The sequence below is a fragment of the Odocoileus virginianus genome, chromosome 17 (assembly GCF_023699985.2).
Source record: "Odocoileus virginianus isolate 20LAN1187 ecotype Illinois chromosome 17, Ovbor_1.2, whole genome shotgun sequence".
Classification (NCBI taxonomy): Eukaryota; Metazoa; Chordata; class Mammalia; order Artiodactyla; family Cervidae; genus Odocoileus; species Odocoileus virginianus.
Genome location: NC_069690.1, coordinates 50959442 through 50973895, shown reverse-complemented (window position 1 = coordinate 50973895; position 14454 = coordinate 50959442). Strand labels below are relative to the sequence as shown.

General features: G+C 59.5%; 1 protein-coding gene across 3 annotated transcripts in view; it reads right to left on the bottom strand.

Moving 5' to 3' along the window:
- DNAH17 (dynein axonemal heavy chain 17) overlaps nt 1-14454 on the bottom strand; it is a 94459-nt gene that overhangs the window by 1619 nt on the left and 78386 nt on the right. For 2 of the 3 annotated variants that reach the window (XM_070479847.1, XM_070479848.1), the window contains exons 68-79: nt 13883-14023; nt 13482-13652; nt 12917-13039; nt 12224-12417; nt 9415-9563; nt 8266-8393; nt 6524-6751; nt 5637-5828; nt 2006-2185; nt 1475-1657; nt 627-809; nt 270-413 (exon numbers count right to left, since the gene is read on the bottom strand). In XM_070479847.1, coding sequence (XP_070335948.1) covers nt 270-413; nt 627-809; nt 1475-1657; nt 2006-2185; nt 5637-5828; nt 6524-6751; nt 8266-8393; nt 9415-9563; nt 12224-12417; nt 12917-13039; nt 13482-13652; nt 13883-14023 — 2016 coding nt within the window. Of the gene's footprint in view, nt 1-269; nt 414-626; nt 810-1474; nt 1658-2005; nt 2186-3053; nt 3418-5636; nt 5829-6523; nt 6752-8265; nt 8394-9414; nt 9564-12223; nt 12418-12916; nt 13040-13481; nt 13653-13882; nt 14024-14454 lie in introns of those variants that run through there. The other variant, XM_070479849.1, reaches the window with a different exon arrangement.

Here is a 14454-nt window from a genome sequence, read left to right as displayed (position 1 = left end):
GTGGGGGGTGCTCAACGTCAGAGGCTCGCTTCTGAAAGCCTGCTGGGAGGGCCTCTGCATCTCTGGCCATGGGAGCTGCTCCCAACCTCAAGCCCATCCTGGGGTTCCTTCGAGGGGAAGTGCCTGCACTCTGGGACCCATGTCCCCAAGGCGTGGGCAAGACCAGGCCAGCGGGGACCTCTGCACACGCCCGCTCCCCAGCCTCGCTCTTCAGGCCCTGGGGACAGGTTTGCTGAGCATGCAGTGGCTCTCCCGAAGCCTGTCCTTACCCTGATGCGGAGCAGCAGGTCAGCATACCAGGCCGCCAGGCCCATCATGGAGGGGTAGGCCCGGGCCACCCAGGAGTCAGGCACAGTGTCATAGAACAGGGCTGTGGACAGGTCCTCCATGTCGGTTGTGATGGTCAGTTCTCCCTGGGGGACACACACGGGGGTGCTGGGGCACTCAGTAGTGACCCAGACCCGGGCGTCACTGGCCCTGAGGTGCCCACTTCTCCATCCCAGGGACCTTGAGGGTGTGGCTCAGTGGCCTCAGGTTCGTTGGCCCGTGGCCGAGGGTGGTCAGCCTGTGGAGGCCAGCCCACGTCTAGGTCCCAGCCCAGGTCCTGCCGCCCCTGTAGTTCTGACCTTCAGCCCCAGGTTCAGCTCCTTCAGCGAGCGACGCATTTCGTTGGTCAGGATGTTCATCCTCTCACATTCCTGGAAGGCGACCACCACGTAGGGGGTCTTCTCGGCGGCCTTGGCCATGATCTCGGCCATGTTGAACGTCTCCGGGATCTTCTCCAGGATCTCGTCCAGCACGGCCTTCACCTGGAAGCCAGTCCCCAGCCGGCCCATGTCACTGGGCCCCAGCCCTGCCCTAGTGCCAAGGCCAGGGTGCTGCCCTGACATTCATCTCCAAAGCCCACGAGCAAGGCAGGCGGAATTGCCAGGAAAAGATCATGGGGGTGCAGCCCCGGGCTCCATCGGGGAGGGGGACCTTGGTCTCATTGTCAAGGCCATGTTGCTGTGCCCTTGGGAGCATGACCATTCTGGCCCGGCGCCTTCAGATGTCCTGAAGGCACTGCCTCCCCCCTGCCCCAATCAGGTCACCCCATGGTCGTGGGGTCATGACCCTGTCCTTGGTGGGAGCTGTCTGCGTGGATGTGCTGGTCACACCCTCTCGAGGGCTGGCCCCCATGGTGGTCCCGTACACCACTGTCCACCCATAGACCTCTGGTTGGTCATTAATGAAAAGGTTGTGGGGCTTCATAGCACTGAGGTTCCACTCTAGTCAAGAAATCTGGACATCCCCGTGCTCGCGGGGTAGGCCGAGTGCCCCTCTGGTGAGGTTCGGAGCCCTGGGGAGGGAGGCGCTGTGTGGAGTGGGGTCGGCTTTCTCTAGCTCAGCCCTTGGTGTTTAGTTTGAGGCCACAGCAGCCAGCTTGCAGGCCCCCAGCCTGGAAGGGGGATCGGGGTGGGGGTCAGACACCCACCTTCTCCTCGCGGGAGATCCCGGTGCCGGCCCCCGAGTCCGTCTCCTTGGGCTGCATCTCCAGGATGGTGCGGAACAGCTTCTCCGAGGTGACCGTCAGGAAGCCGATCTCCGCGTTGGGGTGCAGGCCGTACAGGTAGGGGCTCTCGGGGGGCAGGTTCTCGTCAATGTATTCGTGGTAGCCCTGCAAAGAGGGGCTGGGTGAGCTGGAGCCTACATCCTCCTCGTACGAAGCCTCTCTTCCCAGAACCTTCCGCCCACCACTTGCCCTCTGGGCCGACCCCCTGTTTCTGTGAGCCCCTGTGGGGGCCACCCCCCACCGCACAGGGCGTTTCCCCTCCCACTCTGTGGAGGCTGCCTCTCAAACCTGCTTTCTGGGTTGCCTGCCCGCTGGCTGCCTCCTGGAGGGTCTGTTGGTCCGTAAGGAGGCCCGCTCCAGGGAGCCCGTGGGCCAGCCCTGCTCTGTTGCTCTGCCTCCAGGAGGGCGCCCATGTCTCACATGCTCCCTGTCCCTGGAGGGCGCGCTCCTCACCTTGTAGTCCAGGTTGGGGGGGATCTGAAAGCCGGGGGCCAGCAAGATCTCCCCCTCCAGCATCTCCGCCCGGATGTACTCTGCCAGGTAGGTCCTGCAGAGCCGGCGGTCCCAGTCGTCGGTGATGTGGCCGCCGTACATGATCTCCCCGAAGAGGTAGCGGAGGTCGTCCCAGGGCACCTTCGGAGGGAAGCGGCTGCCATCAGGGGGCCTGCCAGTCCCTCATGTCACCCTTGCCCCTTCCTCCCCACCCGCTCTGCAGGGTCACCCGCTACCCTCGGGCACCAGGCCCAGGGCTGGCCCTGCCTCCCCTCTGACTGCAGCCAGCAGCTGAATGGGGTCAACCCCTGCTGACCTCTTCCCATGGGGCCCCTCTCACGAGGGGCTCTCCAGCCTCCACCCCCTCTCCCCGGCCCTGTGCCCACCCCTCCTCCGTGCTCTCCGTTGGCGTGAGTCCCCTGGCACCGGCGCTGCGTCCCCGCAGCCTGCCTGTCCCCCCCACCTTTATTCCCCGACGTGGGGACAAAACGGGGAGCCACCTGTGACCTTTCCCTTCACCACCACCTCCAACAAGAGCAGTAACTCTCTGTGGATGGAGTGTTGGCTCTGGGACGCCAGCGAGCTTTTTGGCCACGTGGTCCAGTTCGTCGTGTCTTCACAGTCTAGTGGGTCTTCCGCTGACCCCACCCACAGCGCCCAGGTCCCAAGCATTCTCCAGTAGCCCTGCCCACGCGGGCTGCTGAGGGCTCTGTAGCAGGGCCAGCTCCAGCAAGCACCTTCTCCCCGACCCCAAGGCCTGGGTCTGCCCCGCGGGAGCCCGACCAAACCAGGCAGCGCACACAAGCGTCCCCCCCGGCGGTGGCTGGGTCTCTGCGCACCCCACGCTCGGCCACTCCCACTGCCCTCCGCTCTGCGCCTGCTTCCACGCTGTGCCCTCAGCCTGGGGTGCCGCTCCTTCGGCCACCACGTGCCATGACTGCGCTCCTCTGAGGCCACTCGGGTGCAGGTCCCCCCCACCCCCGACAGCACTGGGAGTCCGTCCCCTCCCTGCTCCTCGTCCCAGCGCGTAGCTGCGGCTCCTGCAGAGGGGTGTCCAGCCGTGAGAGCCACATGGGGACGCCACAAACGAGACTTGCGATTTTCCAGCAGCCACATAAGTGGAAAGCCTGCTCCGGCAGGCACTCGGCACCAAACTCTGAATGAGGTATTTCACTTTGTCCGTTAGTTTTGCACCAAGCTTTTGAAACCAAGAGTGTCTTGGGCCCCTCGGTTGAGACGTGCTGCACATCACATGTGCCTCAGGGCCCGGGACCTCACCGCACACACTTCATTTTCTCTGAGGATCGCAACTCCTTGAGGGCAAGGTGGGCATTGATGTAGCTCCTGCAGTGCCCTGCCTGGATGGCAGCTGGCTGCCAAGAACAGACAAGTTAAAGTTAACTGAATAGAACTTGTTGACTTTTTTTTTTTTCGGGCTGAGTCACACAACATGGGGAAATCTTAGTTCCCCAACCAGGAGTCAAGCCCAGACCCTCAGGGGTGAGAATGTGGGGTCCTAACCACTGGACCACCAGGGGAGAAGTCCCAAGGACTTGTTTTATCAGCTATCTGTTGTGCTCTGACGAACTTTGACTTGGAACAGTAATCTCCTCTTCATTGTCATCCATGACTTTTCAATTTTTCTCTCTGCTTGGTTATCTCGAGTGTGTGCTGAGCTGCTTTCTCTGCGTTTTGTTTTGCCTCGGGGACAGCTTCTATTTCTGCTGCCAAGTGGGGTCGGGCACACCCCACGCTCTGCCTCCCTGGTCCCAGCAAACAGCCTCTTGGCGGGATGGCCCTTCCCCGTGGGGTGGAGGGGAGCAGTAGGACTGACCCCAGGGGGCGGGTGCTGTGTGTCCACCTGCCGGCTGGAGTCCCTGGAGCGCTGGTCAGAGGCGAGTTGCCGGGCCTCGTCCTCAGAGTCTGGGTCGACTTTCTCAGAGTCGGGAGGACGGACGGGCCTTGGGCGGTGGGTGACCTCATCGCAGGTGTTTACTCAATGTCGTCTCCCCGAAGCCACGGGCTGGGAGGAGGGGAGGCCGGGCCTTGCAGGCCTGAGCTCACGCTGCTGAGCGGGATGCCGAGCGTCCCTCACGCCGGCTGTCACGGAAGCACACGGTGTGCGTCCTGAAGCGGTTTCCTACTCAGGTTCTGTGTGTCACGAGGGAAGCGTCTGCGTAAATGTTGTCACAAGCTCCTAGCACCACTTCTTCTCCCACTCGGGTCTCCCGGAGAGAAGGCCTCTGACGAAGCTGCTGTGATGATGCAATTCTTTCTTCACGTCTTCCTGCGTCTGTTTACTTGTGTGAGTGTCGTAAGACGGGCCAGTGGCGTGCAGCTCGGACCCTGTCGTAGGTGAAGTGACCCCCGACCCCACCGGCACCTGCAAACGGGGACCGCCACTCCCTTCCCCGAGGAGGGCCGACGTCCACCCGGTCTGCCCTCCCGCCTTGTCCCGGGTTGGGTGTTTTGCCAGGAACTGAGCAAACAAACAACATTCCAGGCTCAGGCTTGGGTGGCGGCCGTCCTGGGAGGTCTGCTTCCTCCAGGGTCTGAGGACAGCTGGCCCAGGTCTCCCCGCTTCCCAGCATGTCTGAGCTTTCTTATGATGGGCAGGGGGTATTCTCCACCCCTTGTCTCTTAGCCCCCAAAGCTTGGAGGGGGTGCTGTGAGCCTCAGGCCTTCAGACATCCTTGGGGCAGGTGTCTCGGCCCTCAGGCACTGGGCCCAGCAGTCTGGGTGCCCTGGGAGCCTCGTGGGCCAGCGGAACATCCACCGTGGTCAGTGTAGGAAGGCCCTACTGTGCAGGAGTGCAGAGGAGCCCAGGGTGTATGGGGTCCCCTTCTGCTGCCTCTTGGTGGGGTCTCACAGAGATGGGTCCTGTGCCAGGGCCCCGCTCCACGTGGGAGATCCCGAGAGGGGCGTGGTGAGGCTGGAGGCCGGCCAGCTCTTGGTCCCCAAGGCCCTGGCTGCCTCTGGCTTTGGGGCTCATGTCTGGACTCACCACACCTCAGGCCCACAAGTCCCCCCTTAGGCCACAGACAGGCCAGCTGTGGCCCTCTGGCCGGAGTTCCTGGCTGAGCTGACTCTGCAGCCCTTGCGGCGTCTTGCATAGCACCTTACATGTTTGTCTCTGTTTTCAACAAGAACGAAAGGAAGCGCTCTGCATCTCCAGGGAGAATTTTTTTTTTTTTGGCTTGCCCTCTGATCCTGAGTTCTGTCTCCAGACACTGCCCAGGGAGGCCAGCAGCCCCCCGAGGCTCTTCTTTGGCTTCTCCCAGTTCACCACACTGCCCAGGGGGCTGGCGTTTTGGGGGGAATCCCTGTTCAGGTGCAGGACGAGTGGGTTCCCAAAGATGCTGACCCTCGTGGAGTCATAAAAATTGCCAGACAGCTGAGGACTGCTGGAGGGGCTGACCAGGGCCTGGCTGCTAACCACGCTATCAGATGGGTGGGGTCACAAGGAGCCTCACGTGTTCAGGTTTTCTTTGGCTTATGGAACATAGGGAACGTCTCTTAAACATGAGACAGAACAATGGAAAGGGAGGGCGGGCGGGAGGACCACCCAGCCGGGCACCAGATGGGCCCTTACCTTGGGGTTCGCCTCCAGGTAGTTGTAGAGCACATTGATGGAGATGGTGAGGTCCCCGTTGTTGAAGGGGTACGAGCGGTTCCAGCCTTGGGCTCCGAACTTGCGCCGCTCGGCCACCACGGCGTGGAAGTAGCACAGGGCGAAGAGGATGCACTTAAACTCGATTTCCTTGGTGCACATCTCCAGCGTGTCCTGCGGGAGGGCACCCCCCAGGTCAGGGGGGGTCCACACAGGTGCCCCAGGGGGGCCAGGGCCATCTCTGCTGGCTGCTTCCCTAGGCGGGGCAGGGGCGTGGAGGATAGGGGTGGGCCCTGAGGCCACTGACTGCTCTGCGCTGGTCTGTAAAGCCGGCTAAAGAGTGCTTGCTTGTCTTTGCTTTGAATGCAGCTGTATCACATAAATATTGGTTACAAGTCAAACTACTGATACCTCTTCCTAATAAAATATTACCCAACATAATTCCGGTGCAGTTATTAACATTTCCTCATCGTCTACACACCCCAGACTCTCCGAAAACAACCTGTGAAGGGGGAGGGGATGTTTAGCAAAGCCTTTCTGAAAGCAGGTGGCCCCAGGGAAAGGCAGACCCAGCTCTGAGTCTGAAAGCTAGTTCTCTCTGGGCAGGTGAGATTTTAACTGGTCTTTGCTAAGCGGGTGGCTCTGGGCAGAGAGGCTTCTGGAAGCTAAGCTGTGTCTTCACCGGCTCAGCCCTATGAGCCCCGCCCGGCAGCCAGGTGCTCTGTGGGGGCGGCAGCCCTGGTGGCCAGAAAGCCAGATCGGGGGACAGACATCTCTTACGGGGTCTCGGTGGGGAAAGTGCCAGGGAGAAGCACGCCAGGTGTAACATGGGGGACGTCCCGCACAGGGCGTTGGGGAGGCCGCCCTACCTGCGTGAAGAGGTCCAGGGCCTTGTGCAGATTGGCGTACATGCCCGTGGGCGGCTCGTTGGTGATCTTGATGGCATTCTCCAGGATGCCCTGGGGGATGATGTGGCTCTCGGGGCTGGGGGCCGGCTCGGCGCTGATGAACACGCGGTAGTCGTCATGGCTGCCTACGCTGTACCGCTCCAGCTTCTTGTCCAGGGTGCTTAGCCACCGGGCCACCAGGTGGATGTTCTGTGGCCAAAACCAGGGCTCAGCGCCCGCACACTCCTCCCCAGGACAGGCCCCTCCGCAGCGGCCCCCATGGCCCCAATCCTGCCGTCTGCCCTTCCCTGGGGCGCTGGCCACGCTGGGTCATCTCACCCAGTGACTGAGGCCCCGGAGTCGCGGCTGGTGCTCAGTTAATTCAGGGCCTCCAGCCTCGGTGGGTCCTTCCCGCCCTCCACCCAGCATCAGGGCTGAGATTACATGGTCTCCGCCCCTCCTCTGGGAGGCTTGCGTGGAAAGCAATGACCTGGAGAAAAGGCTACCCGCGTGCACTGTTGGTGGGATTATAAATTGGCGCAGCCCCTATGGATAGCAGTTTGGAGGTTCCTCGCAAACAATGAAAAATAGAACTATGTTGTGATCCAGCAATCCCAATTCTGGATATTTATTCAAGAAAATGAAAATGCTGATTCCAAAAGATACAATGCACCCCTGTGTTCACAGCAGCATTATTTACAGTTGCCAAGTTGTGGAAGCAACCTAAGTGTCCGTCAGTAGGTGAGTGGGTGAAGCAGATGTGGTGTGGCAGCACAGTAAAACGTGAAGGAACGGTGAGCACTGGATGGGGTGAATATGTGGGTAAATTTAAAAATATCTCTGACTGTAACCAGCAATAATGTATCATGGGATTTAAAATACAAAATAAGAGTGCATGATAATATCAAAAAAGATGTGATATACCTATATATGTGGGTACACACACGGAATATTACTTGGCCCTAAAAAAGAATGAAATTTCGCCATCTGCAACAACGTGGCCAGTCCTAGAGAATATGCTTAAGTGAAAGAAGTCAGACAGAGAAAGACAAATACCGTATGATTTCACTTACGTGTGGAATCCAAAAAACAAATGGACAGAGTCATAGATGAAATAAACAGGTGGTTGTCAGAGGGGTGGTGGGAGGAGAGAAATGGAAGGGCGATTACGAGGTACAGATTTCCAGTTACAAAACACATGAGTCACGGGGATGGTGGGGAAGGTGAGGTAATGTCTTTGGTGACAGATGGTAACTGGACTTGCAGTGGGGATCGTTTGTGTAAAAGCAATGGAACAAAGAGAAGGACTTGAACCCGGGGTCCCCACATGGGGCCAGGCTAGGCCCCGTGGACTGAGGTCCGCCCTGCTGCGGGCCTGCAGTGGGGCCAGCGGGGACCAGGGTGGGGGCTTGGACGGCTGCAGGGCCAAGGAGGGGCGGTCGAGCCAGCACAGGGGAGGAGGGGGGATGTCTCTCACTGTTGAAGGATCCACACTTGTGTCACCAGGACAGCGGTGATGTCCCAGGCCACCTGCTGACCGGGCGGAGCCATGCTGGGTATGGGAGCCTCCTGCCTCAACCCTTCCTTCAGGGCAGGGGCTGTAGGAGTCCCAGCCAGGCTGGTGAATGCGAATCCCTTCCTGCCAGCCTTCAGGCCAATCTCCTCGGGTGCTGAGGCCCAGGGGGAGCCCTACCCCAGGGGCACGGGCACCCTCTCCCCCGCACCTGCAGGATAACCCAGTGTCCGTTCTCCGCCGCCATGTCCAGGGCGTTCTCGGCCACCACCTCTTGTCCCTGTCCCAGGGACACGTTATGGAGTTTCCCGTTGTCTATGGTAAATCCCAATTTTTTCCCTGAAGGAAAGAAAAACAGGAAAAGCAGTGGGACGGCTGAATGACAGAAACAGAAGTTCCGTGATCCACAGCTGGGAATTCCATACCCTTCCTCTTTTAAAATTTGACATAAGGTCAAGCATACCACTTTGCAAGCCATCTTTATTAGGGTCATTTCATAATTCACAACGTTGTGCAACCATTTATCTGGATCCAGGACATTTTCATCGTTCAAGAAGTAGACCCTGTACCCATCTCACTGCCCCCACCCCCCAGCGTCTGGGGACCACTAATCTGCCTTCTGCTTCTATGCATTGGATGTTTCCAATACAAGGAATTGTAGAACATGGCTCCTTGCCTCTGGCACAACGCTCTGTCTGCTGTCCATGTCACAAGGGTGGGCCAGTGCTTATTTTTTTTATTGAAGGATAATTGCTTTATAGAATTTTGTTGTTTTCTGTCAAACCTCAACAGGAATCAGCCATAGGTGTACTGTATCCCCTTCCCAGCTCCCTCCCCATCCCACCCCTCTAGATCGATACAGAGCTCCTGTTTGAGTTTCCGGAGCCATACAGCAAATTCCCGTTGGCTCTCTATTTTACATATGGTAATGCAAGTTTCCCTGTTACTCTTGCCACACATCTCACCCCCTCCTCCCCTCTCCCCGGGTGCATAAGTCTGTTCTCTATGTCTGTGTCTTCACTGAGCCTTTCATGGATTCACCTCGTTAGGATCAGCCATTCATCAGCTGATGGACCTGTGGGCCAGATCTGCCTTTTGGCCGCTGAGAGTGCCGGTCCCTGTGAAATGTGTGTTTGGGAATGTCCCCGGGAGTGGGAGTGCTGGGCCATCCTGTGGTTCTCCGTGTAACTTAGGGAGGGACCACCGCCCGTCTTTCCACCCACTCGCGGCCCCACCAGCAGCGCACAGGACCCCGGCAGCCGTCCTTGCTGCGTGTCAGGCACTTGCCCTTCTGCTGGATTGGAGGGGTCTCTCTCCGTGGTCTGGACCCGTGGTGTTGCCTCTTGCCGGCCACACTTACCCAGGGCTTCCACGTCCTTCAGGGGGTCGACTCCTGGGGAGAGGATGAAGAAGATGGGGGTGGAGGGGCTGCTTTCCTCGTAGGACTTGGAGAACTCGACGCTCCGGCCCTCCACGAACTTGCTGCCCATCTTCTCCTCCACAAAGTTCCTGAAGGGACAACGCTCAGTCAGACCCGAGGGGGAGGGCCTGTTTACCTGGGGGACTTTGTGAGGCAGAGAAGGGTCTCTAGGTGGAAAGCCAGTTTCTACCGGGGCCTCCTGCAAGTCGGGAGGCCATGTGTGGTGTTTGCTTGGGGCGCCCTTGGCTCCCGTCCACCTGCACGTGGACAGGTGAGAGGCTCTCACCCCTGCTTTCAAAGGTGTGCAGGCTCAACCGGGACTCAAGGTGCCACGGCGTCCAGGTGACCACACCTCTGCTCCCAAGGAAGGGGCCTGTCCCTAGAGACTTCCTGCTTCTGCTCTCCAGACCAAGGCAGCAACAAGGAGCAGAACCCAGACCCATCTATCGGTCCTGGTGATCTCCCAGGGGCCTGAGGAGGAAGGACGTGTGCATTAGAGCTGCCTCGACGAGCTCCAAGGACCGTAAAATATGCACCATCAGGAAAGTCACAGGAAAACCCCAAATTCTCTTCACATAAGCACCTCTCTCCAAGTCCCAGGCTCTGTGTTGACCCTGACAAGGCTGGGGTCAGTCGAGGCTCCTCTTAGGGTGACCTGGCGTCTCATGTCGGCTCTCTGCCCCTACCTCTTGACCACAGGTGGCTGAGCTCGCTGTGTCTGAATGAGCCACGGGAGCTAAACTTATGTCTGGTGTAGTCTTGTACAGGACGATGGCAGCCTCCTTAGGAGATGACTCCCAAGAGGTCGGCGACCTGAGGCTCTGAGCATCTGAAGTCCCTCAGGTGGGCCCCGTCACGTCAAAGCATCCCTCGGAGTCAACAGGAGTTTGCAGGTAGTCACCAGGCGGGCCTTCCTACTCCTGCAGGAGTGACACCTCTCATTGCATCCCATCCCGCAGTCTGGCCTTCACTGGCTTCTGCACAGACTCCCGAGTCGTTGCTGAGTCCAGGCCGGCGGGGCTTCATGCTCAGTGCTGACCCCAGGCCAGCAGGGGGTCCTGCTAAGTGCTGACCACAGGCCGGCGCGGGGTCCTGCTTAAGGCCTCCAATCGTGTTCAGTTCCTGCCTTTGAAATCGACCTGGAACGTCACTGTGGGGATCCCTGCCCAGGAAGGACGACTGGGAGGTAGCGGGTCCCGCCCCGGGGCAGGAATGTCGCGAGCTCACTGCTGCTCCTGGCGTGGCCGGGCCACGTGGTCACTCTCTGCGGATGAATTGATGGCAGAACAGCAGGCGCCTGGTCCCGGTCGGGCTCCCTGCTCGGGCCCTGCGCCGGCATACGTGGGTACCAGAGCCACCCCCAGCGGCCTGTTGGTGACAGGTGTACCGATCCGGCTGGTGTTTCGGGGGGCCTGACGCCAGCGCCCCGTCTGCCGTGGGCGAGTGACCCTCCTGAGGCCTGTGGGCTGGAGGAGGCAAGGCAGCGGGCTCGAGGGGTTGGTGGAGGGCCGAGTCAGCCTGGGCGGAAGGCGCTGGGGCGCCTGGCGCCCGGGCTCTTGCTGACCGTGTGTTGTTACTATTCGCCGTGGACTTGGACCTGGATCTCCTTGCTGTTGAGCTCCGCTCCCCTGTCTCACTGGGGAGGTGAATCTGCTTTCCTCGCCTCCATCATGGAGCGTGACATGGGAGCGCCTGGTGTTCACGGTCGCCCACGCGGTCCCGGTGCCCTTTCTCCCGTGTGACTTGGGTGACTCACGAGCGCTCTGGGGGCGATGAATCTGGACACCCACATGCGCTCAGCTCTCCCAGCGGGCGGCGTCCCGAGGGACGGTCAGTGCTCTTCCCCTCGGTCTTCCCCAGACTCCGTCCATCCTGCCTCTGGCGCTGAGCCCACGTGGGTCCTGCTCTCTCCCTGGGCCTGCTTGGCTCTCCCTTGTGACGTGGTGTCTGGCTTCACTCTACCTGCTTCCTCCTGCGCCCAGAACCCCTCCGGGTCCCGTTCCTCTTCGGTCCCAGGAAAACAAAGCAAAACAGAAACAAACTGGTCTGTGAGCAATTGGTGGGTGTGAGTCAGGCCTTTGCTTTGTCAGAGGGGAATTCTGTGAGGGACGTGGGCGTCTTTTGGGAAATCTAGTTGCTTTTGGGCCACTGGGACGAGTGGAAAACCAAGAAGCCTCTCTTTGAGAGAACGGGCCTACTTCGGCCCCTCCTCTCCCCACGACACCGCAGCGGTCTGCCCGGGTCGGTGGGTGTGTATTACAGCGGTAGCTATTCCTGGAGTCTTTCTGTGCTCTGGGGAGTGAAAGGAACCAGGAGCTGACACTCGATGGCTAAGTTTCCAGTCCTGGAGGCGGTTCAGGTCCAGGGAGGTTGCTCACGAAATCACAACTGTTCCCTTTGCAAATGAGCCGTAAAAACAAAAGATTTACTTGAAGTCCAGCCTTTGAGACCACGCACGTCCTCCGATGCTGATGGCTCTGCCACTGTTCCCTCCCCACGGCATCCTACAAGGACCCCATGTGGTTGTGCATGTTGTTCGTGCCCAGGCTTTTTTTTAAAATCTTGGCGGCAGACCCAGGGAGTCTTGTCTTCTTGTCTCTTAGCTCAGGGTGTCCTCGCCCAGGGTCAGGGGAGGCGGGGAGTCCCATTGGCCACCTTTGGAGACCCCAGTGCTACGAGAACGGGTGGGGTCCCATCCACTACCCGGCAGGGGCCTGGGGTGGGAGTGGCGAAGGGGTGGGGTGCTCACTTGACGGCGTAGGTCATGCGGTCAGGCCGCATGCACCGCACCATGCACAGCTTCTGCAGCGCCGTCTTGTTCTTCCACTCCTTGGGGAAGATCTCCTTTTCCGGGGCTTCCGACTCCACCAGCTTCTTCCACCGCTTGGCGGACCCCTCGATGTCGCTGTCTAGGTTCTTGAACTCATCCATCTCCGAGAGGGCCTGGGGGCAGACCACACTTTCAGCTCTCCCCTGTCCATCCCGGAGGTGGGGGCACCCTGCCCCTAGGCTCTGGGAGACGAGGCCTGGCTGATCAAACAATGAGCTGCTGGAGGCTGGAGGCAAACCAGAGAAAGCACTGGGACGAGGGAGGAGGAATCTGATCTAGGGACATGACTTTTGGCTCCTTTTCTGGGGGGGAGCGCTTTGGAATGGGGGACCGCCTTCCTCTGGTCTTTTGGGCTTAGACCTTGACACTTTGCACACTTTCCTGGAGGTGAGCAGGGGGCTCAGTTTGCCACCTGCAGGGGCGTGATGATGGAGCTGCCGTGACCCAGTAGGACGGCAGGGTCCCTGTGAGCTGGCAGGTAGCCCGTTACTCCCCAGTCTGTCCCCATTCTCCTGAACGTCAGGCTCCGAGCGCCTGTGTAAACACGCCTGGGCCGGGCAGGAAAGAGGGCGAGGCAGGGAGAGAACACGGTGTTCAGGGTCTAAGACCAACCTTGATACCGCCCCAGCCCTGGTGCTGCAGGAAGTCCACGGGCGACACGACCCCGGCCTTGAACGGGAACCGCAGGAGGAAGTCCAGCTCCACAGGGTTCAGCTCCTTCTTCATGGACAAGACCTGAGAGGCAGGGGGCTGGTTTAGCTGCTGTCCTGCAGCTGTGCGGGGGGCAGGCAGACAGGGGCACACGCCCCCCCCCCCCCCAAACTCGCAGGGGAAGCACTGACCAGCCCCTCTGGGGTCGGCCCACAACTTGCTCAGCCCCTCATTTGTTTTTATCGGGTTGGCCAAAAAGTTCGCTTGGGTTTTTCCGTCCCTGTCGATGGCTCCCATCAGGGCACCTTCCCTGGTCTGAACTCAGGGGTGTCCCACAGCAGTGCCTCAAACCCATCAATCACCAGGAACAGTGTTAAAGTGCGGGCTTGGAGCCACTGGGTCTGAGCCGGAGCCTGAGGCTCTGCATCTCCAGCACCCCTGAAGGGTCCGCTGCACGCCCCCACCTCGCCCCTCGGGGCTCCTTGTGGTGCCGGGTCCCTCCCAGGGCCCCGAGGCCAGATGTTACCTGAAATGCCACCTGTGCGAGGAAGATGAGCTTGTCACGCTCGAAGAGCCCGCGGGCCGTGTACATGTACACCGAGTACGTGATCTCGTCCGTCAGGTTGATCACGCGCTGTTTGACCTCGTCGGCGGGGGTGGTCTTCTGGATGGCCTTCTCGAACACCACGTTGAAGGCCTGGGGGTGTCACCGGAGGCAGGGGCTTGGGGACGGCCCCTGAGGCTGCTCCACACCGCCCATGCCGGCTCTGGTTGGTTTCCGTTGGGGGTGGAGGTCTGGGGACACTGCTCGGACCCTCACTCCCTGGGCTGGTGCTGGTCAGACCTGGCGCCCCAGCTCCCGCCCCTCACGCCCACCTGCAGCCCGAACCCCGAGGGCCGCAGCTGGGGGCCCGGAGGCAGCCGCACCTTGAGTGAGAACTGGTAGATGGGGTTGATCTTGTTGAGGTCGTTTAGGATGAAGTACAGCAGGGACGCCCTCGCCGCGGCCGGCCGGTAGTTCTCTCTCGCCTCGTTAATTTTAACTTCTGTGATTTTTGCCTCTTGCACCTTGAAACAAACAGTCACTTAGGGTGGAAGACCTAAGTAGACTTTTCTCCAAAGAAGACAGGCAGATGGCCTAGAGGCACATGGAAATATGCTCATCATTGCTGATTGTTAGGAAAAAATACACATCAAAACCACAAAGAGGTGTCACCTCACACCAGACAGAATGGCCTTCCTTAAAAAGCCTACAAGTCCTGGAGAGGGTGTGGAGCAAAGCGAGTTCTTTGCTGCTCCCACTGTTGGTGGAAATGTAAGTTGGCGCAGCCACAATGGAGAACAGTATGGAGATTCCTCAGAAAACTGGAAATAGAACTACCATATGATCTGGCAGTCCCACTCCTGGGCATCTAACTAGACAAACTATAATTCAAAAAAATGCATGCACCCCTATGTTTATAGCAGCACTCTTCACAATAGTCAAGACGTGAAAATGA